General features: G+C 39.8%; 1 protein-coding gene across 1 annotated transcript in view; it reads right to left on the bottom strand.

Moving 5' to 3' along the window:
- Positions 1-1,679: 1,679 nt before the first annotated feature.
- ANKRD33B (ankyrin repeat domain 33B) overlaps positions 1,680-27,028 on the bottom strand; it is a 36,388-nt gene continuing 11,039 nt past the window's right edge. The window contains exons 2-4 of the mRNA XM_013130141.3: positions 12,174-12,303; positions 7,022-7,162; positions 1,680-2,530 (exon numbers count right to left, since the gene is read on the bottom strand). Of these exons, the coding sequence (XP_012985595.1) occupies positions 1,680-2,530; positions 7,022-7,162; positions 12,174-12,303 (1,122 nt within the window). The remainder of the gene's footprint in view (positions 2,531-7,021; positions 7,163-12,173; positions 12,304-27,028) is intronic.

Genomic DNA, 27,028 nt, shown 5'->3' with positions numbered 1-27,028 from the left:
AGTCCTGACCCTGCAGATGCTAGCTGGCAATATCAATCTGGGCACTAGTTTTCAGTCAACTGAATTTATTTCTCCCATGACATGCACAGTTTCATTACAGCTTCAGTGAGACCACAGGCAGCCTTTGTGCTGTGGGAGTAAAGGATGGGAAAGTTTTCCCTCTCTTTAATTGAACAGAGAAGCTGGTGACAGCGGCAGCTGGGGTCTGCTGGAGCTCCAGCAGAGCAATGCTGTCAGGAGGACACACTGCAGCACACTTCATTTCAAATGGGAGCAAAGCCTGAGAAAGTGCTGTATGACTTGCTGTTTGCAGGTGACCTCTGCTTTCACGAATGTGGCCTTTTTTTTCAGCAAGCAGCAGGTTTGCAGCCCTTTCATAGCAGAATTTGTCAGGGTTTGCCATGCCATTCAGACTGACTGCTGGTAAAAGCAAATGGAACCTTAATGTGGACCAAAACAACATGCAGCAACCTGTGAGAAATGCCACTTTGAGGTACACCCATATACTAGAGACAGTTTTCTCCCTTTGTTGAGAGAGAGGGGTGAGGTATTGCCCTCCTTGGGCACCCAGAGGCATCACAACAACATCTGGCCATAGTTTCCATACGTTTAGTGGCCAACCTGCTGCATCTCTGACTGCATGTTCATAGCATGTGGGTGGAATTTATACCTGGGAAAATTGCTTGAACTGCTAGAAGCTGCATAATTTTCCTGTCCTGGCTATAATCAGGAAAGGCTCACAGTAAATCTGGCTGTTTTTTTTTTAACAGGAACTTAAATATCAACCTAAAAATCCCCACCTGTGTCTCCCCATATCCCTTTGTTTCACAGTTAAAAACAACGACAAAAAATTCCCTGAGACTAAAGAGGAGACAACAGATGGCAGATACAAGGAAAATTAATGGGGGTGGCAAATCTCAAGTGAAGGGGCATTAGCTCTCTGTTCAGCTTCTCTGTTGCTCAAAAAAATACAGTCTTGTCCCTGATTTATACCTGCAGAGGATGTGAATACCTCAGCTACAGAAATATTTCATATGTGACCCTTTTTATGTTCAGATGAACAAAAAATAGCGTTGAGAACTGCATCCATACAGACTGTATAGAGCTGTAAAGTTTAATACCTATCCTGTCTTAAACTTTGATTACTGGGATTAAAATAAAGTGCTTAGTATATCCAGAATGATTGTAGACCTGGATTTTCACTGCCCACCAACACTGTGGTATATTTTAAACTTTTCATTATTACTATAAAACCTTGAAATACATCTACCTAAGGAAGGAGAGGGAGGAATGCCTAGTGTCGAAAACACAACTCCTTAATTTTGCCCATTACAAAATAAACAAAACACAAAACATGATCCATGTTGTTTTTCAAACCATTTCTCAGCTATTCACCTGGAACTGGAAAAAAAAGGAAGCTGCAAAAGGACTGCACCACTTAAAATTCCCTATCAACAGCAGACAGGCAAACTTAGTAAGTCTTCCACCTCAAAATACCTTCCTGCTTCACCACCAGACACACCACAGCATAGCCCTTGACCTGTTTCTGCACCTTAAAGGCCCATTATTCAGTATTCCATCTCCATGAGCAGTGGGCATGCACAAAGGCATTCAGTCTGTTATCTTGCTCAGATAACGAGACTAATGGCTCAAAAACCTTCTAAGCAGCTGCCTTTAAATCAGGTCCTGCATCTGGCAGGAGACACCTGCTTCAGCTTTTGAGCCTCTGCTGCTTTCTTCTTTTCCTGTTCCTCTGCCTTCTTTCGCTCCTCTTTTATCTCCTTGTACCTCCACTTGGGAATCTGCAGATAAGGGTCATCCTTTGCACTGCTCCTCCTTCTTGCCTTCTCTGGCTGGAAGGTGGGTGGAGGAGCCTTGCTGACTCGGACTTTGGGGATTACAAATCCTGGCCTGACACTGCTCCGTCTGAGCAGGTGGAGCGGCAAGAGGCTTGCTTTCCTAGTGGCTATGGTGTTCACTTGGGATACTGCAAGGCTGATGGGCTGCAGGCTGGCTCGCCGGTCCTTCTTCTTGGGGATCAGTGTGACTTTGGAGTTCTGAAATAGCTTCTCATAGCTGCTAATGTGATCTTTGTCCTGAGATCGGATCTCCTCGGCTCTCTGCTGCCTAAGGATTTCTTGCACAGCCAGTCTGCGTTTCCCCACAGAAGGCGGGCTGCCTGGGCACACAGTCCGGCAGGACAGGGCAATGAAAGGACTGCGCAAACTTGTTGTCACCTTCACCATATGGTCAAGGACCCCGTCTGCTTCTGGGCCATAGAAAGACCGGAATGAGATAGCTGCCCTCATGCACTCAGAAAACCTCTGCAAACAGCTTTTTGGCTCTGCAGCCTTGGCAAGAAGTTCCTTCATCTTTGGCCATTCTAGTTTATATTGATCACAAAGCTGTTCTGGGCACGGCCTGTCCATCAGCTTTTGCATGATGAAGGCAGATTCTGATCTTCCTGTGAAACAAGCCCATTCCCATGAAGTCAGTCCACGGCTTGGGTCAGTCGCATGAACATTTGCCCCTCAAAGAAAAGAAAACCAATTAGTGTTAATTAATGAAACTGCCAGCACTTTTGTTGCTATGATCAGAGTGGAATCAGGGAGATCCTTACAAGAAAATGTCACATACGACACTCAATCATATTTGTGTCAAATGACATGCCTAAGGAAATGTCAGGTTCCTAACTTTCTGAATTCCCGATCTGTTAGAAAAATAAAAAATAAGAAAATAGAAGAAATGAAGGCTATATATATGAAATTCTCTTAATGCAAAAAATGACATAAAGAATTGAAACTGCATTGAATGTTGCCTGCCATTTTAAAATCCATTCACTTGAGTTTGCATGGAAAGAGTGATGAATACAGAAATAAACAATTCTGTACACAGAAATCCTTCCCATAAAGAATAATGATCTGCTTTGAACCATCCTACCCAAATGTCCTGCCCCTTAATCTCTCCAATTTCAGGCTGGCTTCTTGTCCTATCGCTTCTTAACACTTGATTGGGTCTTCACTCCTTCCCATTAGAGCTGACTGGGAACATGGCAGATTACGTGGAAGTTCTTTCTATGTCATACACATAACAGGCAAGGATTTACCACAGGGACAACAGTAAATAAAGGAATTGTCTCCATATATAAATTTTAATGAACAGTATGTTCTGCTTGCAGACAAGCAAGAGGTATAGTCAGCTGCTTAACTTTACCTTTGAGAAAGAGACCTGCCAGCTCCGATATGGTGCAGATGTGAGACCTTGGATTTGAGACGTGCAAAAAGAGCTGTGTGGGAAAGTGCCCGCTGGGGACTCCTCACCTTTGCTTGGGGCTGCATTGAAGCTCACACACTCAGCTCTGATCCTTGCTTGAGCAGTTACAGCTATGCCTGTGCCTGGCCATGTGCCTTGCTGATTTGGAGCCTCACTCACAGACTTAATTTCTTGTTTTGACTTCAGACTTACCTTAACTCTATGGACTTGCCTGTCAATCACTGCGGTACTGGCTGATCCTGGCTATTGTCACCCGCCCTGCTCTGTTTCTTCCAGAAGCACCTTTATTGATGAGGCTAGTGCCTCTGTGCGCCTTGCTGTTACCCTTGGCTTACCTCCATTTGAAAAGAACCCCAATCCTGCTGCTCCCTGGCAGGTGTGTCCCTAGGTGTTTCAGAAAATGTATCTCAGGAAACAGTACTACAGAGTACAGAAATTCCAATCTTTCAATTTGTACCTTATACCACAAAACCACTTCTAAGGCATGATGTACTACTGTGGTATTGATTCTCTGTACGGATCAGGAGACATTTCTGAACAACCTTGTCATTCAGCAGATTGCCCCATCTGGAGGAGACATGAATAGTCATGTCCCTTTTTAAATGTGATAGCAGTCTTATTGAACTGTCATTTCCCCGTAAGTATAGCCTACAGGTTTTCCTTTAGAAAAACTGCACTTTTCCAGTTGTCTTGATTTTCCTATGAAAGTTGCATTAAGATCATTTTCAGCACTAGTTTGAATACAGATGCCCCGTTGGGATACCGATATCCTATTTGATTAAGAAGGTTTAGTGTCCCTCTTGATGCAAAACTGACATCCAGAGTTTAAAGATAGCGAGTGAAAGAGCTGAAGCATCTGTTACTGACTCGTTTTATATGCGGTATTTAAAGACCAATCCCCAGATCCACAGCCACTCTGACGACTTTACTAAAGCAGCGCTGAGTTTACACTGGAGATTACAGCAGGGCTTGACACATGAATTGCAACCAGCATTTCTGTGTTCCTGCTCGGGCTGGCTTGCTTGCTGAATGCTGGCATCAGCGCAGTCCTGGCAGTGCAGCAGCCTGTGACAAACTGCCAGTGAGTGACTGAGTTCCCCCCTAACTCGCTGTGCACTCAGGAATAGCACATTCAGATGTTCCAAAGACTCACTTTGAAAGAACAACATCATATCCAAGTGTCTCAGAGCGCTTTAATCTTGTAATGATTGACCTTGGCCACCCTCCAGGAACTCAAATACCAAAAAGAGCAGTCACTTTGACAATCCAGCCCCAGTCATCTGCCACATGTTGGCCTTACCTCTTGCCCATCTGACTGTGTTAAGTTTGTGCTTAGGTGGCTATGAAGGTGAGTTATTTTCCTCCTGCATTGCCATAAGTAGGGGCCTGTCAATAGAGGTCCTACCCAACTCCCTAAACAAATACTAGGTTTTAAAACCTCCTGGCTGTAACTCATTTTCTGTGCAAGTAGACCCACAGCTGATTATGGGTGTTTTCCTCCTATTATTTCCGTGTATGTTTTAACATGGAATTTTGCTGGTTTCCTTGTGAAATTGATTTTTGTCACCAAGTCTTTAATAACAATTTCTTTCATCTTCTTCAGCAAACCAGCACTTTATTATCAGCTGCCACTCAGTATCTCTTAAGTCCTGAACGCTTCTAAATCTATTCTGGATGAGCAGCTCCTTCCCTCCCTACATTTCACCAGAGTGTACAATGCTAAAATATAATCAGATATTAAAAAGGGTGCAAGAAATTTACCAGATTTCCTGTGTGGCCTCTATTTTGAGCTAAAAATGTGAGGACCTGCAAAATACTCACCAAAACATGTATATAAACTGCAATTTGAAAACAGTGTATGTTAATGGTACACCTCTTTAACCAATGCATGATCCTTGGTATCCTTACTACCTCTCATGCACTAACAGGCCAACACGTCTTTCTACATGTAAACTTCTATACAGATATGCAGGCTAACAAAGCCATTTTCTGTCTGGCTAAAGTTTTGTTCTCCCTAATATTCTGTTTTTTTAAGAATCATGAAAACAAGAAGGTGGCTATTTGGTGCCAAAGGCAGAAAACACATAGCAAACTTTGATACCAATACTTTTTGTACAAGAAGTAGAATAACAAGGACTGAGTTATCTACAAAGATGGAAAGGCTGTGAAATAGCTTCTAGTGATGAAAGCAGAAAAGAAGAAGCTTCCATGAGATCTCCAATGATAATAACAGAAAGCCATGACACTGTAAGATCAATTTGACAGCTCATAAGGCCTTGGGATTGAAGTTTCATTTTCAGTGATAATTTATAATGGGCACTGGAAAAATTTGGGACTAGCATCTGCATGAAGTATGTGTTAGTCCAGAAAGTGCATCTGTGTCTAGCAGTACTCTAGCTCTGACAGACATCTTATAAATTTGTGTCATGAAAAATTAATTCCAAAATGAACGATCCCATTCCAAAACCTTGATTTCAGTATAAGAGGCTACAGAACCTTGCAGAAAATAACATGCTGCTTATCACATCGTCCAAACTTTTCCTGTGTCATATCAACACCTAGAAACTGGATGTTATGAAAATGAATGATAGTAATATCACTATGCTTGATAAATGCTTACAACTTAAAATATTCATGTTATGAGGGGGTTAGACTTCTATGACAACAAAATCACTGAAATGAGCCACTTATTCAAGATTTCTCTAAATGAAATGGACCTGTACGATTCACAGTCTAGACAGTAACAATATTCACATTAATTTCCATGATATTTGATTTGTGTCAAATATTTCTGAATTACAAGAATGTATACTAATATATGCTAGTTATTTAATTATTAGCTAATAATGTATATACCAGTTATTTAATGTAATAAAAACATACAGCATTGTGTCTAAAAGGTGCTGTATGCTGCGACTGCTCCTGTAGAGGCTCTTGCCCCAGTGCCTCTTGCCTTTCCAAGATCCCTTCACCTCGCAAATGCATACAGCTGGAAATTAAACTGCAGTCAAGAGCCCACAGCAAGAAATGTATTTCCTGTTCTCAGCTGAGAAGAGAGGCAGGTGGGCAGAGATGGATCTGCTCACTCCCTGTGCCAGAACTTCCTCCATCCAGCAGATACAGACCTGCTGGTGTGCTATTGCCCATAAACCTGAGACCAAACTCAGATTTGTACAGGGGTTAGAAAGAGAGGTTGCTCCCTATGTTGCCAAATTTCCCACCAATATCCCCTATGGGATGTGAACCCTACACCCAACTCTACTGATAGGAGCCAGAGCCCCCAGAGCTCTCCACTCCCTGCCCCAGGACCTGCCATGGCTGGGCAGAGACGCAGAGATCTGGCTGTGGTCCCACCACCATCACACACTCGTGCACTATCAAACCCAGAGAACTGGCAGCAAGAGACCTGTGTGTCATTTCCAGCTGTGTCATGGACTTCATTAACTCCTTGTCTACAAATCTTGATGATGACGCTCCCCAGACCCTCCTGGAGACAATGAATCTCCCCCTGAGAGCACTTGGAGAGCTCCTGGATGGGTTTCCATAGGCAAACTGAATGCTCCTGCACCTGAAGCACACAGCTTCACCATCTATAACTTATTTATGTTGCACACATTTCCAGGGAAGGCTGCACTGCACCTCTCAGAGTAAATACCCCAACAGACAATTTTCTTCCTGCTGTTTGCATGTGACTGTCTAGCATTTACAGTCAGATGATGATGAAGAAGCAACAAAGCACTTTGCATACCTGCCAACATCAAGGCTTTCACACATTCAGTTCGGCCCTGCATCGCAGACTTCATCAGTGCTGTGAATCCAAACACATTCCTCTTCTCAATATCAAGCCCAGGAAAATAGTTCAACAAATAATTTGTAATGGTTATGTGCCCTTTAAAGAAAAGAAAAGAAAAAGCAGAGATAATGTGTCACAGAATTAAAGTTCTGTCTCAGGGTTAAACCAAAACCTGCTCCTGCAGGTTTGATAACTGAAAAAATGCAGATAATTAATAAGATACAGAAATCCCACATTTTTATTTTTCTGGCAGTGTAAAGCCACTTGTCTATTCTCCAGCAACAATAAAATGGGGTTGATGTTCAGGTTTGGTACTAATAAATTCTGTTTCTAAAAGCAACACTTGTGCCATTCATGTGCCTTATATGCTGGAGTAACTGGTGTCAAAGTGTGTACTGAGTAGTTGAAGACATCTCTGGCTAAATGGTTGGAAGACCGATTAAAACATCAAGTCTTTATAATTGGACTATCAGAACAAGAAGAATATCTAGTGCCATTATGACTTATTCAAACCAGTTTTCTCTTTACCTGTCATTCATTTTATGACTCTTTGATGCTTTATGAAATAATGCAGTCTGTCAGGCAGCTGCAACAATCACAATTTAATTACCAGGAGCTGTAAAAATATTCTCTCATCTTACTCTGTAGTCCAGCTGAATATCCTGTGATGCCTGTCATTCAGATTCATACAGAAGTGTTACTCATGCAGATTATAATTCATACAGGACAATTTTAAGTCTATGGTGTCACATCTGGTGCAGGTTTCCTCAGCAGTCACTTTGTACCAACACAGTCCTGTATTCACTTTGGAAAGCAAGTTAAGAATATCTTTACCAAATAATTTAAGAAGTTTTCCTTTATTTCCTGGAATTTCCTTGCTGCATAATAACTGGAAACTGTCCTGAAACCTGAGCAGATGTAGAGATAGTGCAGATCTGAACACCAGAGTCAGAGAAAACCCATTAAAGAGTCCTCTGTACCTTGCACAGTTGGATGCAAATGAAAGATAAATATAGGGCAAACTACAACCAGCTGAACAAAGGAAAGGTGAACTGGGTGCAGGGTGGGATCAAGTGACCCAGTCCTGCTTACTCAATAGAGAAGCTGTCTTTATGGCATAAGATCAAATCCTAGCAAGGTATCAGTTACTCCCAGGAGAATCTTTGTGCCCAAATTGTTTTGCAGGACATGCTCTGTTTCAATGATTTTCAGTGTGTGTCTTCATGTAGATTTTGGGACAGCTGAAATACTGCTTTTTGATCACAGAAACTGGAGACAGGAACTGAAACATGGAGAAACAGCAAGATGAAAGATTTTTCAGCAGTTGTTATATTTCTAAAGATGTTCTTCCCTTTGCCAAAAGCATAGCTGCAGTAAAAGACATTTTGCAAATCTGGGATGATCCTAAGAGTCAATCCTGAAAGACCTTGCTCAGCCAAATTTCCCCAGGGGGCTACAGATGGCCTCGAATGAGACAGAAAAAATACCAGCAATGAAATAACAAAGAAAATGAAGAGGTTTGTGATTCTCAAAAGTTTTGTGTGTCAGGGATTCCTGAAAACCACTTCAGTTTTGATCTGCAGGAGCTTCTGTCCTCTGGGGTTTGCTTCAGATTTCTAGTTCAAACATATCAAATTCAAAGCAGAGCTCAGAGTTGCCACGTTTTTGTTCAAACCCTGTCAAACACTTTTGATTTAAGGCCATAAGGTTTGCTTCAGTTCTCCCGTGTCTAGGCAAACTAGAAGCGCGTATCTAAATCATAAGCCAGGTGAGGCTTCTATGATTTAAAGTCTGCTATGAAAGCTGTATGCAGTTCTAAAACAAATTAGCCTGGCCTCAGCCAGTTTGGTGATACTGAATTTGTATCCGGCTTTTGCTGTTTGTAAGCCAGATCTATCTTCTACCAGAACTGGCATGTTAAGGTTACACTTCCTTCCCCTATGAGACATATTTAGAGATCAGCACAGAGGTCTATAATAGCTTAATTCACTTAATTGCTGCCTATAATAAACAACAATATTACCTAATAATCTATGTAATACAGGCAGAAGATTAAGCTATATAGTAAGGAAGATACTCTGTCATATAACATCTACAATTTCAAACTGTACCTGCAAAAAGCCTGTGTTTGGTCTATGAGTGGTGAATGGTTTTTTGCTGGATGAATGGAACTGAACATACCCAGAATGTTTTATCCTTTGAATGTGTGTTTGTGTTCTCTTGTCTCCCCTAATAAATGGAAACTGGGATAAATCCTGATTTTGTGTTGCTAGCTCCACAGCACTGCCTCAAACTGGCCCCTGTAATATAAAACATCTATACTTTGTGAGAAAATACATACAACTCTCTCCAACACCAGTGCATGCCAGTTACCAGACACTGCTGCTTATGTAGCTATGTCCTCAGCAGCAGCAGAACTGAGAGGAAAACAGAACAATGTCATTTTCCTCCCTTTTCCATTTTTTTGAAACTACTCTCCTCCCTTTCTTTCCACTTATTATTTCAATCTCTTGTTTGCATCAATCTCCCATTTTTTTTCTGCATTGTCCTTGTACTGAGATCTAATGATTTTGCTTCTGCTTTAACAGCATCACCAACCATTTCTGGGCACCACCTGCTGCAGGTTGCATTGAATTTACAGTTTTGTAAGGTAAGCACTCTTTGAGAAGGGATCCCACCTCTGTAAGAAGTATTGAGAATGCAAGTAAACAGACCAATTCTCAAACCTGAATTTTACACACCAAGCAGAGCACTTTGTGATTATTTTTCTATGCTGTTAAACTTGTCGTGAAAGCACTGCTGTTCACTGATCACTCTATCCTACCATTCTCCACATGGGTCAGCCAATGCAAAAAAAATGTCAGCTTTAGATACTTTCTTTGAAGGATAAAGATCTTAAATTACCAAAACCAATATGAGGACTTGAATTTACTTATCTTCTGAGACTCTGTCTGGTCTTTAAGATAATTCTGTTTAACTCAAGATGATGCTCAGATTTGAGCATCATGTCTGGGCAGTCATGAAACAGCCCAGGTTTCAGGCAAGTGTGGATTTTAAACTTCTCTAGCATAAGAGGCCTCCCTTTCATCTCCCTCAGTATCTGTACCTCATGTTACAGATGCAGCCTCTGAAACACAAAGAATGATCCCTCAGGACTGCAGCCTCTTTCCCATCCAGCTTCTCTTCGGGGTCTGATGTCCCACCCGGTCATAACAACAATGGCAGCACCTTCTGAAACCTTCTGAAATCACTTTACAATTAACTGAAATAATGTGGATTTGCCATTAGACTTTCCATAGGAAATCCTATACTTTTGGTGTAAAAAAACCCCACAACAAACAAATCCTCCACTAAAGGAAAGCTCACATAAGATTTGCTTTCAGTTCTTTATAATACTACTTAACATTTAGCAATAATTAAGCAGCATCTATTGCACTGTAGCTCCTCTGGTTGCAATGTTCACCTCACAGTAATCTCTATTAACATTACAGCAGTATGTTGTGATAATGAGTTAAATAACTGGTGTCAACACTGTAGCTTAGGATTATCACCGGCAGGGGAAAACATTCAAGTTGTTAGGAGTTTGTATTAGCTTCTGCTGACTACAGTCACTTCCAGTTGCTTTGGGGATCAATAGCAAGTGCTGGCAGAGAGTGTCAAGTCAATGTCAGCTCTCTGGATTAATGCTGAGCTCATTACCATGAGTTATAAAGGTCAGGAAGGAGTCAGTGTTAAACCTTTTATAGTCCAAGTTTATATTATGGCAGATAAATAAAAGTAGGTTAGAGTTTGGCTGCAATTCTTTCTTCCAGTATCCAAGACCTATCTGTCAGTGACTTCTTTAGTGGATTTCTCTTTTGGGTGCAACACAAAGAGAAGTTTGGTACTACTTGGAAATGTCTAGTGGCAATATTATTAAATTAGCATCAAAACCAAACTGCTTCAGTCTTAAGACATAGCTTCTAATGTCCATTGACACTGCTTGGTGGAAATTTGTTTCTTCCAGGCAACCAGGATATGGGAGGTCATACCGTGTCCCATGAACTCCCACGAACATCCCATATTCTTCAATAGTGAGAAGACATGATAAAGACTAGATATGCATTTCCTTGCAAAGTTGCATTTGAGGAGCACACTTGAGGAATGCAAAGGAAACCATTGATGCAGAGTCAGACAGCCTTGGGACAGCTTTAGACTGCAACATGATGCTCTACTTGGTTAAATTTTTCTTGATTTACATGCTTTAGCACTTTATTAACACTTGTAGGGGAAAACTACAGCTTCACTTAAAGGTTAAAACACAGTGTTGCAGTTTTAACAAAAATAATCAACTGATAGCTTTTTAACTGTACACTAGTAACTCTTTGGGGACCATCTCTTACATTCATCTGCTGTATTACACTTACTCACTGAATATTACCATGCTGGGTGGGACAAAATAAAACCTGGAGATAAACTCTGCTCTCACTCCAGTCTGCATCAGGATTAACATGTGTTATAAAAGCAGCACTGGCAAACACTGAACCCTGGTGAGATTGTAAAATCTATGTAAACAGGGATTTACACAGACCTACGTAAACAGGTTTACTTAGGTCACCCCTATGTAAATAGGGATTTTTTCCTTTTAACTATGGAGTGGTTGAACAATGTTTTAACAGCTAAGGTATTTCTAAATGATGAAACATTTTCCTACAGTCAGCAATCACTACAGACTGGCTGAGTTTGGTGCCACCAGTATGAGAAAAGGGATGCTATCAGCACTAAAACTGCATATGACCAAAATGTTGACTGATTGCTTGCCAAAGCAAACATAGGAAAATAAGCTTGAAGTAACAAAGCAGTATAGTACACACACAAGATTTCCTTCAAGTTAATGGTATCTACTAGAAATTTATGGCTTTTCTGTTTTAATTCATAGGATAAATATTACTGTAGTTTAATTATTTCAAAGAAAATCATGGCAGACCTGCTGAGGAGTAGGCTTGTCCAGGATTATTTCACACAGACTTATTTCTATCAGGGCCTTGAAAAAATCCTAAAATTAATAGCCACAACACATACTTTTCCTAAGATCCTACATGTAACAGAGGTGAAACAAAGAGCTTACCTGCCTGTGCAGCTGTAATGAGAGCTGTGTTCCCTTCATTGTCTTGCCAGTTCACATCAAGGTGTGGGCATTGTGCTAAGGCTATTACAATATCCACATAACCTTGGTAACAGGCAACGATAAGACCATTCTGTAAATAAAATATAAAGAGAGAGTGAGGTTTATCAGACCCAGAGAAGTTCACTGAGAAAACACACTATGCTCCTTTTTAATTTTATTTTATTTTTACAGACTGAAGAACTGAGAAGGTATCAGCATAACTAGTGATTAGCTCCAGGCACAATGTTCAGATCCAAAGCACTGCTTTTTATCTCTGCCCTTTGGCGAGCAACATTTGGTATTCCTCAGAAATACCTAAGAGAGTAGGTATTATATTATGTTACTTGGAAAGTAAGTGTTTATAAACTGCTTATGCTTATATGGCTATATACTCTAAATAGAAATGAGAATAAATCAGATTTTATTGTATAATAAAATGAACCCAGCAGGTAAGATGAACTGGACTTGCTCTGAATATTAATTCTCTGAAAAACAACTGCTTGCTCTCTGAAGAGGAAGTGGTAGGCAGTAGTTGTGTTCATACTGCCAGTTTGGAACTTCAGGTTTCCCATTAGAACTAGACCTTTTTTAATAACCATAAATATAATAAAATTGCTTTAGAGGTCCTGTATAATGTGTTTTATCACGGTTGGAAGCTGTAAAGCTTCCAGAAGGAATCTAAGCTAGGAGGTAAACCTTGTAACTCTGCTTGGTACCAAGACAGTGTTTCACTCCACAGCCGCAAACTGACAGCTTCCCTAAAACACAGCAAAACACACTTGTCATTAATTAAACGGAACTACAGTACTTAATTCTGGCAGCTCACTTGACCACTAGGATTAAAACCATTAACTCTGGTCTTCAAGATTACTCAGGCATCCCAGCATTCATCCTCACAGGACTGATGTTTGTAGGGGAGGACAAATCAGTGTGGGTGAATCAGTGCTCCCTGCACTCCCTCTTCACTGCCAATGTATGGCATAGTTTTTCTGAGCTCAACATCACTGTCTGACTGTTGAAAATATAAGGGCAGAGACACAAATAACCTCCCTGGTAACCCTGCCTGCCTAAAACACACTCACACAGACATGATGCAAGTTCTTAACCACAAAAGACTAGCAAGAAGGAGAAATCACTTATGAAATCTGAATGGCCCTCCCAGAATCCTCCATGTTTTTTAAGCAGCTTTTGCCTAAATAGGTAGATGCGGTGCTTAGGGACATGGTTTAGTGGTGAACTTGTCAGTGTTAGTTTAACAGTTTGACTTAGTGATCTGAAAGGTCTTTTCCAACCTAAATGATTCTATGATTTTATTATTCTCTTTATTTCTTTTCCCCATGGATGTTACTGAGATAGAGACATTCATCAAATGACAACTGCCATTTCTGATTTATCGTCATTGTAACTAGTGTTATTCTGGATAGTCGTTTCGGCTTATTAGGTAGCAAACAGCTTCATTAAGATACAGAGGCAATTCCAGCACTTTGGGATGCTCACAGGCTATGTAGAGTGTTTCTCAATTACATCTTTCAATAAAATTATCACTCTGATTTTTTTCATTCTCAATTCACTCTTGTCCTCAGCATGAAGCAATACCCTCCACTGTTTTATAAAGAGCATCTCTGTTTCCTTGTGAAGAACTTGCAATACTGCAAGCCATTCTATTGAAATTGCATAGATGATTCTGCTTAAAGTCATATATATACATATTCACTAATATGTATGTACTCTCCTGGTGGGGTTGTTCAGATTAATCCAAGTTTTACCACGATGTAATCATTCTTGGCTTAGGAAAAAAAAAAGTGCCAGTGTCCACTTGGTAGGGACTTGAGCATTATTTTAGTTCTTTAATAATACAATTTTTCACAATATAGGTCTTTACAACTCAAAATCTCTACAGATTTAAAACATCACCCAGTGATTCAGTAAAATAGCAGTTCCTAATGAAGTGACAGCAGAAAATTAAGTATACAATAGTTTGGAGACCTAAAATTCTTGACAATAAGGAGGGGGATCTTATTGGTCACTGAAAAAAAAAAAAGGCATTTTTGAAGAGAGTCCTACTTTCAAAAAGCTGAAAGAAGAACTTTAACCAGTTACCATCTCTAATGGAAAAAGCTGCTTCACACAGTATCTGAAGGATGTTTTCACTGGATATTTTCACAGGATATTTTTCTGTTCTAAAAATACTTACCAGATGCTTAAAAAAAAAAAAAAAAAGTTCAGTTTTTGGTCTCTTTAAAAGAAAACCAATCTGTAAACCAGTAAACTCAGCAACAGCAAACAACAAACATTAGCTCTATTCTCAAGAGTCTTTTGCATTGCAGTATTTAGGGACTTTTGTCCTACTTTCAGTGGGCACCTCCATCAGACAGGATCTGACATATATACACACACTTGTGTTCTGATCTCAGCAAACATGAGACACAACTTATCGCAAAATCAATCAACCTCATTCACCATTCTGAGTTTCCAAACCAGAAGGATTACTTTGGTATCAACATTTTCTGAAGTTTTTTTTTTCCAAAGATGCTATCAAACACTGCTTGCTTAAAGATAAGGAAAGGCGATGGAGAGTAGGGGCTTTCTGAGGGATTACATGGTGCAGCAGCATGGAAAATCATTTCTGAAAGATGGTTGTATGAATCTGAAGTGGGTCAGATAAGAGTGTGAGAACCTGGTGTTTGACAGAGCGTGCCCAGCACTGTCTGGTTGAGAAGCAAAACAAGCGATTGCATGAGGAGATAAAAACAAGTAACTTTAATATCCAGGGCTGTGAAGCTGATGTAAGTGCTCTCTGATTATGTGTTTCATAGGGAGATAGGTGAGACAGACAGCTTGATGAAGGGCTTCTTTCCCTTGCATAACTCTTCCAAATGTGTCAGATATTGAAATGAGGTGCAGGAGGCTACAGTTTTAGAAGGAAAGTTGCAATAACCACCTAGATTTGACAATTATTTCCCAAATTCTGGTTCAATGATGTCATTTGTGGTTTCATGTTGCTTTCTTTCCCTTCTCCCCCACCTTCTGGCACACCCCCCCCCCCTTTTTTCCTCTTTTCATCCGCTTCTGGCCTTGTCTGTCTGTCTTCTGCTTGCCGAAAGTCAGGAAAAGCAGATCAGCCAAGACACGTAATGAATCGATCACAACATGATTAGTCTGGAATCTTCAACTTCATATATCGATAAATACTATTATCCACAGTCATAATATATTATGAACTCTTTCAATAATTCCAATTAATAAATATAACTGATACAAAATTGTTTTCAGCAAGCTGCCTTTCAAAGCGATCGGTAAAGCAGCTGCCTGTATCACATCAGTCTGACGGAAAATACAGCTGTGCACTTAATGTTTTTCTAAAAGACAAAGATAAAGCAGCAAAAATGAATTTAGCTGGATATTCTGAACCTGAATAATCTGGTTGTCCTCAGAGAAGAGATGACATTTTATATCACTAGTGCGCTACCAAGGCATCAATTATTCTGCTCCTCATATGAAGGGTCATGGTACAATTGTGGTCAGTGTATGTGGGAAAAGAAAAATTTAAAAAAATTGAATCTTACCATTATTTTATCAGCAAGAGCAATTCTCATATGTATTCAGTACATGTGAAAAGATTTAGGAGAAGGAAGATGGATAACTTAAGTGCATGTCATCTCCCTGAGACTTCAACCTTTGTCCTTCCACAGCATCCTTTTCTCTCTCTTCCCTTTCATATGTCCTCAACGACCGCTTATTTTAAATAATAATAAAACCTGAAACTATTCCCATTAATATATAATAACAATAATAAATTAATAGAAAGAATAACTATGCATATATCACAGCATGCAGGCACAGCATCCTGGATTTTCAAGAACTGAGGTGTTAGCTAAACTTGCTCTCCTGATCAGAGGGCACAGTTGCTGCCCATCATTCTCCCAGATCAATGAAACAGAACAGACAATAAGGAATCCTCTTTAATCCGCTGTGCAGAAGAGACCTTAAACATGAAAGGAAGTTTCCAGCAGATCCTATTTAATTTTTCAGATTTCGCATACCAACTTGATGTGACAAACAAGAAAGCATAAGTCATCCATCACATCAACTACATTAACATTTATTGTGGATTTTTCCACATAAAGGAGAAATTGCACTCAGTCACAAGGTTTTTCCAAGTAGAAGCCATAATACTGCTAGGTGTTGAAGGCTCTATCTTTCTTCTGTGGAATATTTGGCATTGTACAGAGCTTCATCATGGTTCTTCTGTAGTATAACTTATTTTTATGTAACTAGCACAGTTTTGAAAGATCCCCCTTTGTTTTGAAGTGGCAGAGCAAAATTAACAATACTTTATTTAGAATATATGACAAAACAGCCATTCTGGGATAAATTACTTATTTCCTTATATTCTAAATAAAGTATAACTAATTTTACTAATTTCATCCCAGACTACATAAATGGACATTTCAGGCATGGAACTACCTGAACTTAATTAGTTGTTGCAATACCTTCTGCAAGCAGTGTTTACAAACTGCAAGTTTCAAAGTGCTCTTCTGTAATCAGTGTCCTACAAAAACATGAGCTTGAAATTTGTATGTTTGAAACAGAATAAAATAGTCTTGGGAAACTTTTGATTCCTTTTAAACTGATATTTCTTCATTCCCTTTTGATTTCATGTAGAACTGGAACAGTGCTGCTGCTTATTAAAATAAACTCTGTTTTGCTCAGCTATGTTGGCTGGTGACATAACAATGTACCTGATGAAGTGAGGTCATGGATATCTCAGGAGGCAATTTTATAAATGAGATGTTTTGACAAAATTACAGATGTAAGGCTATTTGTACACTAGATCATTACAGGTAATAGACATCACAAGAAATACTAGAGAATCAATAATGTACTCAAGCTGAACAGGAGAGCAAATCATATACAGCATGCAATTATTTTAGCCTTTAAAAAAATCTTTTTAGACAACTTATTTTCCACCAAAATGCTGACAATGAAAACAGCTTATTATAGCTTTTCGCCTGTTATCCCAGTCAAAAATGGGCCTGGCAAAAGACTAAATTGGCATTACTCATTGCTTTTCATAAGCATCATGATAAACAACTGTCCAGTTTGCTTTGTTTGCATCTGTATTAATGACAGTTCTGCAGGGTTAATTTACAGCAATGATTAAAACTGCATGTAATTGAATTAGATGGGATAACAACTGCAATTCATAATCACATGTAAGGACAACTATGAAAATTATGTCTACTTCAAATGCATATTACACAAACAATGTAATGAGTAATAGAAATTGAAGAAAAATGCAACATAAAGGAATACAAAGTTGTGTTTAAACTTTTTCTTGTTGATTTACTAAAACAATAGTTCATATATTTAATATGTTGTGCTATGTATAGCTCACTATCACAACAGGATTACATATGACTATCACTTACTGTAACATAATGCACATGCAAAGAAAAAAAATCAGGTCAAGTATTTCAAAATAAATCTCTCAAAATTATTTGAGGGAAATTTTGATCTTCACTCTGCAATGCTGTGAAACTTGGGTTAACAGAGATTCTAAATGTACACTGTATTTAAAAAGAACAAAATTTAGCGCTGAGCATCACTATCCTCCATATACTAAAAGTTGTGTATAATACCTGAAACCTTTCAGTCTGCATGAAGCAATCTGAGACACTTTCATAAATGGCTTGAGCTTATATCATAATTGGTTTAGCCGATTAGATCAACTGTGACTGAGATGAGGTAATTATTCAGGTCATCAGTCCCATGAGAAGTGGTGTTTATGTGCTACAGAAATACATCAAGCACATAAGCTGCACAAAATAATTTAGGCTGACCTTTTAGAGAAAGGGCTGCAAGAGCTTAGTCCCATGCAAATTTACACTGGGAAAGCAATTTAAAAAAAGCTGGGAATTTAAATGAATTTTGTCTGACTGTTGCTTGGACAAACCTCACATTCTTGGTAGAGGGGCAAGGGGGGAGATGCTGGTTTTGCCAGGGAAAGCGATCAGACAAGTGCAACGGAGTATTCTAGCAGGGACAGAGCTGCAGCATGCAAATCTGTCTCCTCTGCAGAGGAACACAGTAACCTGAAGCACAGTCTTGTATCCAAAACCAAGCTTAAGGGGCACTGCCCCTTCCAGTCCTGAATACTGAAGGCATAAAATTGCCACCTTCCCTTCACAGCATCATGAGTGCTCACAGATTCATTTCCCAGTATGAACTCTGCTAGCTAAAAACACAGGCCAGTCCATGGACAGGCAGAAGACAAACCACCATTTTGCCCCTTCTTTTTGTGGAATATGTTCAACTTCACTTATTTTGTAAGCCCCTCTTATATCAGTCAGGCCATATGTCTTTAAGTAAAGGTATAGCCTAGTATATGTATCATCTCTGCAGGAGTCCTTACTTAATCTGTTCTAATCCAAATCTCTCTGATCACCTCTAAAAATAGTCCCAGGAAAGTTCATTTTACTATGCCTGCAAAGGCTTGCATTACACAACAAAGAAAACCAGTGCCACTTGTGTAATAAATCAGACAACAAGAAAAGGTAATAAAATTTGTGTAACTTTCCTTATTTACTAACATGAATCACTACTGGTACAAACAGGTGAGAGAAACCTCAGGAGGCTACTGCCAGGGGCCATAGGGGACACACAAGGCAAATAAACACATGCCACATAGTCAGAGATATTCTAGTAAATGGGATATAAAGGAAACAACATTTTTATTATATGACAATACTGAGAGACACTTCTGACACCCTAACCCTTCTCTGTTGTTTTGGGTTGGTTTTTTTGTATCAAGCTATATAATAAAAGCAAACAAGTCAATGGCAAATCAAAAACCCTTGAGTTGATGGGAACTTGGGGGTTGTATACTGTTCCACAGGAAACTGGAACACAGCCCCAGATCCCACACTGCCTGACCCCTTCTCCCAACACCAGACATACAGCTGCTGATTGACATGTGTCCCTTGACTGAAGCTGGAGGGATAGGGTGACTATAGAGTCAGATTATTATATCTTGAACCCACAGGAAGCCTGATGGGAGGAAAACTGGAGCCTTACACCAAAAGTAGCAGTCCTTTTTGATCCTTACTCCTGGTGGGGAGTTCTCATTTTCCCAGGAGGCAAACCGCATGTGGGACAAGAACCAGTTTCTCAGGAGCCTTTCAGCACACCCCATCCCTGAAGGATGCTCCAAGAGCCATGGAGAGCAGCTTCTCTCTCTCACTCCTTTACTGGCAGCATCTGCTGCCACCTCTCACTCAGCATGCACCTCCCCCCAGCTCACACCGTATCCAAAGGGCTGGAGGGCTGCTGAAGTACAGGAGACATTTCTGGCTGTATACCTGGCCATCAGCCAGCGCTCACTGGCAGCTTCTCTCCTGACCACTGGAGAAAAGGGACACTTTGTTCCTTGCTGTATTGTATCCTCTTGGCCACCCTTTTTGCTACAGAAGGAGGCCAGAAGCAGAGGGCACTCAGGGCTACATCTAGCAGTGGAAACAGCCCTGCAAAAAATGACGAGGAGAGGGACACTCTGTTGGCTGAGGTACAGGAGACCTGGGCTGCACTGGCAGCTGGTTTACTGTGAGTCAAGATGACACTTGGCGATACTTCTAAAACCAGCACAATTGGACTTGCCACATGAAAAATCTTTTGTTGTTCTTTCCTCTCTGAACCTCAGCTCTAAACAAAGAACCGAAGGCCTGAACACGTGAAAAACAGCTAGTAGCAGCTACAACTCAGGCAGATTTTAACACTGAGGTGTTCAAGTCAGAAATTTAATGCAATTCCACTGAAAAATATATATTTATGTTTTTTTAAATATTCACTGCGGATGTTAGCAGGTATACACACCCATGCTCACGATCAAATGTGTTAAAATAATGTATTATTTCGCAGTGACAGCTGGTAAGATTGTATTAGGAATGTATGCGTCAGTCTGACGTTTCATCAGGTATAAGTGTCTTTGCTAATGACAGCAGACCATTGTGCAACAAAGCGAGATAGAGGATGAAGAAGCTTATATGGAAAGAGGAATAGCTCTCCCAGAGCTGAAAACAGAAGTGACATTTGATGCAGACCAAACAGTCCAAAATTAAGCTTTGCACTGTGTGTGAGATCTCTGGTCACAGCAGGAGTAAACAAGGAAAGGAATGTGTAAGGAAACTTCAAGGACATACTGTTAAATAAAAATAACACATACTTAGACTGAACCAACAGGTCACCTAGTGGAGCTTATCGTCATTACCCATACGTTAAAAGGAAGTTATCTATCTCAGGATCCAATAACATGGCGAATCAGCCCAGCATCCCATTTTTGGGAAAGAGTTCTGTGTTCTGTTTATGGGATGTCTGGCTGTAAAGGACAGAAAATATTATGGAAAGATGGTAGGGTAAATAACACAATTTTTGTCATGTTAAATTTCACATTTTCATTTTATTTAGACTGTCAGGTACAAGTCCTAAATAGTGATGATCCATGACAAATAATGCAGCCTTACTAATCCTGGCTTTCCTGTCTGTATAGCACTTACTAATCAGTGTTAATACTGTCAAATGTTAGTGCTAAGTTTTGATAGTGTTGACAGTAACAACATCCGATATGCGGCAGCCAAATTTATACAACCTTCTTTTGCTATGCCTGCTTTTTGGTATTTGTGCTAGACAGGGGTCACTGTAGCTTAAAAGTAAGGGAAGAGATACTTATAAGAAAGAAGTGAGAGGTCTGACTTTAGGAAACAATGTAAATGATGTACTGAACTTTAATGGGGGGATCCTGATATAAACCATGGAGGCATTTCTAGCACAGCTCCCATGTCAGCACTTTAAGGTGCTCTAAACATTAGCAACCCAAACCATTAACTGCAGAGGGCTGGGGAAGGCAACATGATGGACTTCCCCTGATGTCAGGGCTCTGCCCCAGCAAAGAGTGAGATAACTTCTTTGTCTTTCTGGGGCTTGCTAGGGCTTCCAAAGGCTGCAAACAATCCTGTGAACAGGGATAATGTATTTACAAATCCTTGAATAAAGAGCACATTACTACACTTCGCTTGGAACAGGTGCTTTCAGCTACCCATATATTGAAAACAGCAAAGTGCCGACTGCTTCCTCCTATGGGCATACAAGGCTAGGAGCACCTGCTGCTCCAGCCAATTGCTGCACAAAGCTGCAGTAGGACTGGGAGCCACTGAAAGGAAGTGAGTTTGTAATGACGCTAAAATACATCTTTTGTGGAAATAACTATATGTAAAACATTTTGGAGAACCTCAATTGCCAGATTACTTCAAAATCTGACATTACAGTAATAGTTCTTCTATCCATATTGAATTGAAGCATTTTATTTTATTTTCAGAAAGGCAAACCCCCTAAGAACTAAACAAAATTATAGTCAAAGTTGGATCATTTAACAGCATAACCCAAACCTGATATGGCTCGTATCCAGCACACTCTCTTACTCCGTAAGACCATTAAGAACATTTGGAAACCAGTTTAGATCTGAACTCCAAGTCCTGGGCTTGATGGACATTTTTGTTAACTTTGGTCTCTAAATATATGTACATATCCACACACATTTAAGATGAAAAGGAGAGGCTGCAGCATTTTAAAAATATATTTTGTAGTGCATTCAGAAGCCATATGAAATGCATTTTGTGCACTGACATAACTCTGTCAAAAACTACTCCCTTTGGCTTTGAAGCGTATGATTTAACTCCTCTCTGTGTGTTTAATAGACACATTTTCCTTTATGTTATGTTCTATCAGGCACAGGCTGACCACAGCTTAGGTCTATTACAAGAGGCTAAACAGAGTGTTTGAATGCATAGGTTTTTTTCAGGAGACCTCTCCAAAAGGAACGACTCACAAAATCTTTGTCAGCAATTCATTTCAATTTGACACTGGCTAAAAGATATATGCACAACCTTCAAGTCCATTGTTATCTATTGTTGTATCTAATCTGTCTCTTCTACAACTAATATTTGAAAGGTCTCAGCCTTTCACAGATTTTCACTGTAGAGCTCTCTGAACAGACATAGACAATGATGAGCTTGCTAGCACCCTCTTTTGGCATGGAGCTGCTGTGGTTTCATCAGTAAAGACCTTCCAGAGAAGTTTCAACTCTGTTCCTCCAACTTGTGTAAATTCATTTTGCCTATGTTTGAGCCTCTTGGTTATGGCACCGGACACAAACCTTGTAAAGAAAGATCCCAGGAAGAGGTTGATCTGTCAATGGCTAATCTGTCACTGAAAAAAATATGCTAAACAAAAAGGTCTCTTTCCTCAAAAGGAAATCAACTTGACAAAGAAAGAAAAACCATCAGGATGAAAGCTCTTAATTGCAGAGGCCCCATGCTCACCAAGAAAAGCACTTCTTGGGACACCAGAGATGCGAGGCTGCCTGCATGTTACACACAAAAGTACCAGCCTATTTCCTCACCCTTTGATCTAAAGAAGCTGTAAGAGCAATAAAAGCCCAGTCTCCATCTTAGTCTGCCATTTCACAGTAAATTCATAACAACATAAGTGGGTAACACCTTAACTGTCTCTTCTTCCCAACTGCTCCTGTGCTCCACCTTTTCAACCTCATTGCTTCCTTTCCTATAACACTTATAAAAATAGCCCTCCCTATTGATCTTCAATTTTCTAATAAAAAGCCTCACTGATGCTGGAAATGACCTGAATAGAGCAGGAAACTGTTGTAAACTTTCTCCACCAGTGAAAATAAAGAGAAGGGAAAAGACCAGCTGCCTTGCACAGCAGGAGTGCAAATGATTCTCAGATGACAGAGATGTGTTAGTATTTACACTATGGGATTCACCTTATGTGCTTAAGTCTAGATGTGTTATCACGTAGCAACAGTCAGCATCCTCTTTTCAACCAAGAGAATAACACCATAAAAACAATCAGTAGTTGTTGTTGATGAAAATGCAGGGAAAATATTGATGCTCAGGAAGAAATATATGTTCATAGAATCATAGAATAGTTAGGATTGGAAAGGACCTCAAGATCATCTAGTTCCAACCCCCCTGCCATGGGCAGGGACACCTCACACTAAACCGTATCACCCAAGGCTTCATCATTGGCAGACATGAAAGAGGTGCTACTCTTTTACTTGTATAGCACAAAGATCCCACTGGTTGGATCCCATTAGCTTGCCTCTTCAGATTATCATCAACAAGTGCAAGTGACAACGGTTCTTTGGATGTCAAAGTATCCAGACTCTTGAAAGCCCTTATCATTACGCTTTCCACAATGAAAGAGACTCCTTTATCTGGTTTTACCTAGACTGGTTTTCAACTCAGTTGTACCCCTTTCTCTTTTTTGCCCCAGCAAGGCAAAAGATTAATTTGTGTGTAAACGTGAAAAAGATACCATGCTTTTCCTTAGAAAACAAACTGTTGAGCAATAGATGCATGTGTGGTGAATTGATGGGAGGTGTCTGTCTTTCGCTCAGAAACCTGAGGTGGAATTTGTTAGGTATGGATTAGTGTCAACTCTCATGAACCTAAAGGGTTGCAGATCCATGCAAAGCAGCTACTGTGGAATATCACAGGTGACCATGCTGGAGGCTAAAGCCTGGATTTTTATAAGTATTCCTTAGATTCAGACTTGTGAAACTAGGAGGAAAGTGCCACAGCTCCTGACTTCCTTTTGCTGTTTCCTACCCATGCGTTACTTATTACTAATGCTGCACACGTTGCACTGAAAAGTAGGTCTCCACATAGAAAGAGAGAAGAGGCACTAATAACTGTAATTTTTAAACACAGCCTTGACAAATTCAGTCTCTGAACACTGGGGATTTTCAGTTCTGGGTGAAAACACTACCTTCAAACCAAGTATGCAATTTTCAAGCAATGCACAGTGAACTGGCATTACTAAAATGGAAGAGCATACATTTTTTGCTCAAGTTTTTCATCTTCTGTAACTGTTAGATACACTGATGACTATGATCACATTTGAAATTGCAGCAGAACATGTGGATTATGTTTCAGTAAGACTTTTCCAGTTTACATGTAAATATGCTTTGGTCAAGGGCAAAGATGATTGTGCTCTTGTGACATCCCACCTACACTGATGACTCCATAATGTTCATGGCTGGTTAGAGAGCAAGAACTAACTCCTAGTACAAAACCCATCAAATTAGAGTTCTCTCTGGTTTAGAAATAAAGTAACTGACTGACAGGCTGCATTCAGCCACTGGAGGAGCTAGCCTGCCTCAGACTTCTTGTTGAGGAATGATTCCTTCTTGAAGGTTTAGCAACCCACTGTGAAAAGCGCATCTTTTTTAACAAAAGGCAGAATTGTATTTTTTAAAAATCAGAGACTACCACTTGGCTAATTCAAGGACAACACTACTGCTACTGGCTTACAAGTCCTAGTGGGCAGCCCTACATTAATTTAGTGCTGTATTTAGGGAATGGGATTATGCAAAAAGATGCTAAAAAGAGGCTTAGCCTGGTGGGTTTTGATTGAGAAAGCACACATTGTCGCATGGAATTCATCTGTTCAGAGGGATTTTTTTTCCTCTGGTAGCTCACTGTTTTTTGTAGATTCAACTTTTTAAAAGTCCCAAAGAATGTGGCTCAAAAGTGGCTCTTCTTCTAAAGTGTACATTTCCATTTTTAATTTATCTCTTCTATTATCTCAATTGGCTAAGTAAGGATTCATCATCCACTGCAGCTGTAACAGGTATTAGTGTATGAACAGAAAGTTTAGCAAAGGTGAAAATGACATTTGGAATATTCATGTGAGAGAGAGTAGCATTGCCACCCTATCTGTTCCAAGACAACTACCGTACTGCAACTTGAATTTAATAAGCAGATGCAGCACACGCTCATACTGTATCTCATTACCTGGTGGCAAGAGCTGAGTGAGGCTCTACCTGCCATTGGTGCAGTCTTCCCTGTTCTACAGAGCCTGTGACCACCCTGTTTATCTCAACTGTGTCTAGTTCTTGCAATAAAGGCATGAAGACACCTTCTGCCTCTGTGTTTGGATCTAAAAATCTCATCTTCTAATGAATATACCCTCTTAATCTAAAAAATGAAGAAATACAGGGAGGGATTTAATACTAATACACGGCTGAATTTGAGATAAAGAATTTCAGGTATCTCAGCTATTTAGTGCAAATACCTGAAAAAGAGAGGGAGGATCAATTTCATATTTATATTCAAATGTCTGGAATGACTAGGGATGACCTGCCTTTGTAAAAAACTGCTAACTCATTAAAATTACATATCCACTTTATAGAATTGTTTCAGTCAAACTATCCAGAAACTGCTCTTCTTCTGCTTCATAAAACTGGAGAATATTTGGGTAAAATACAAAACAGTTTCTCTTGAGTCAGGACTTCAGGGATTCATGTAAGCATTCTACTTCTTAATTTAAGGACCTAGACCTTGAGAGAAATGGCAGACATTTAAAACACAGTATTCTTAACACAAGAATAGCTTTTGCTGGAAAGAAACACACTACAACAGAAGTGGTATGCATTAAACATATCTGATGTGTTTTTTTTCAGAGCTGTTTGCAGTGAGCTTGACACATCTCTGTGCACCACAGCAGCTGAAATACAACAGTCTTTGGGTACATCAAAACATTGCTTGGCTGTAGGATGGCATTTTTGTTGCTAGAAGCTCACTAACCAGAGCAATAGCTGAACACACTAAGGGGCATTCAAATGATACTCTAGGCTCCTGCAGGGAAAGAAAACTAGATAGCTGGCTTATAGGGGATTTTCAGTATACAGCTGGAAACTAAGACTCATCACAAAAGCTTTCCAATGTCTCCAGCTAAAGATTTATAAATAAATACCTTTATGTAAAACAAAAGAATACAGAAAAATATTGCCTACCTGACTCATTCCACCTCAGTTTGTGACAACCTTTACTGCTCACAAGAACAACAGACCCTATCATATTCAGTGGTGGCCAGACATCATAGCAATTATCGGACTAGCATTTTCACATAACTGAGCATTTAACTGCAGACATATTATTCATGTCTTGAAAAAATTAGGAATGAGTGAATGGGCCTGCACATCCATCAGCAGTCTGTCTTGCTTTCCAGGATTTTCTGGTTTTCTGTTAGAGGAGGATACCTCCCATCAGTATGCTCAGTATGGCATTAGGCATTAATGCTCAGTATGGCATTAGGCCACACAAGCTGTCAGGACTGATCTGTTTCTATTAGAGGGGCTCCATCTAAGCAAACCAGCTGGCAAGTTCAGAAAACTAGGAGTGTATTTCTACTAAAGGTATAAACAAAGATATGCCAACACCTGCAGAAATTGCTGTGTGGTACATGAGAACCTTTGGTAGAAACAGGCTTGGTTGATTAAAGAGACTTGATCATTGAAATAGCATGGACGTGACCTGTAAACACAATTTTCTGCATTTTTGTGGTGAATTTTCTAAGATATGGAAACACAGAAACACGTACTTTGAAGAAATATTGCAAAGAAGATTCTATTAATATTTGATGAAGAGCATGATAGAGAAGGAAACTCTCCAACTACTGGATAAGCATAGGGTGGTTAGCAGTAAACAGGAATAATGGGGAAAAAAAAAAGCTGGAGTGAACAGTTATTTCTGCATTTCAAAGGAAAGTAGTACATGTTTGTGTAACTAAATACTTATTATACATTTAGCATTCTGTTATTAGCAATGTGTGACATATCCTTAATGTAAATATTCAGCTGTGCAGCCCAATTACATACATTACACTGAGCAAAAAACATTAGATTTCACCCGAAAAGGAATAACAGTAATTTTTCTGAAGTTAGTCCTTGTTCATTTAGC

This window comes from Melopsittacus undulatus, chromosome 1, assembly GCF_012275295.1.
Source record: "Melopsittacus undulatus isolate bMelUnd1 chromosome 1, bMelUnd1.mat.Z, whole genome shotgun sequence".
Lineage (NCBI taxonomy): Eukaryota > Metazoa > Chordata > Aves > Psittaciformes > Psittaculidae > Melopsittacus > Melopsittacus undulatus.
This window is presented reverse-complemented; position numbering and strand designations above follow the sequence as displayed.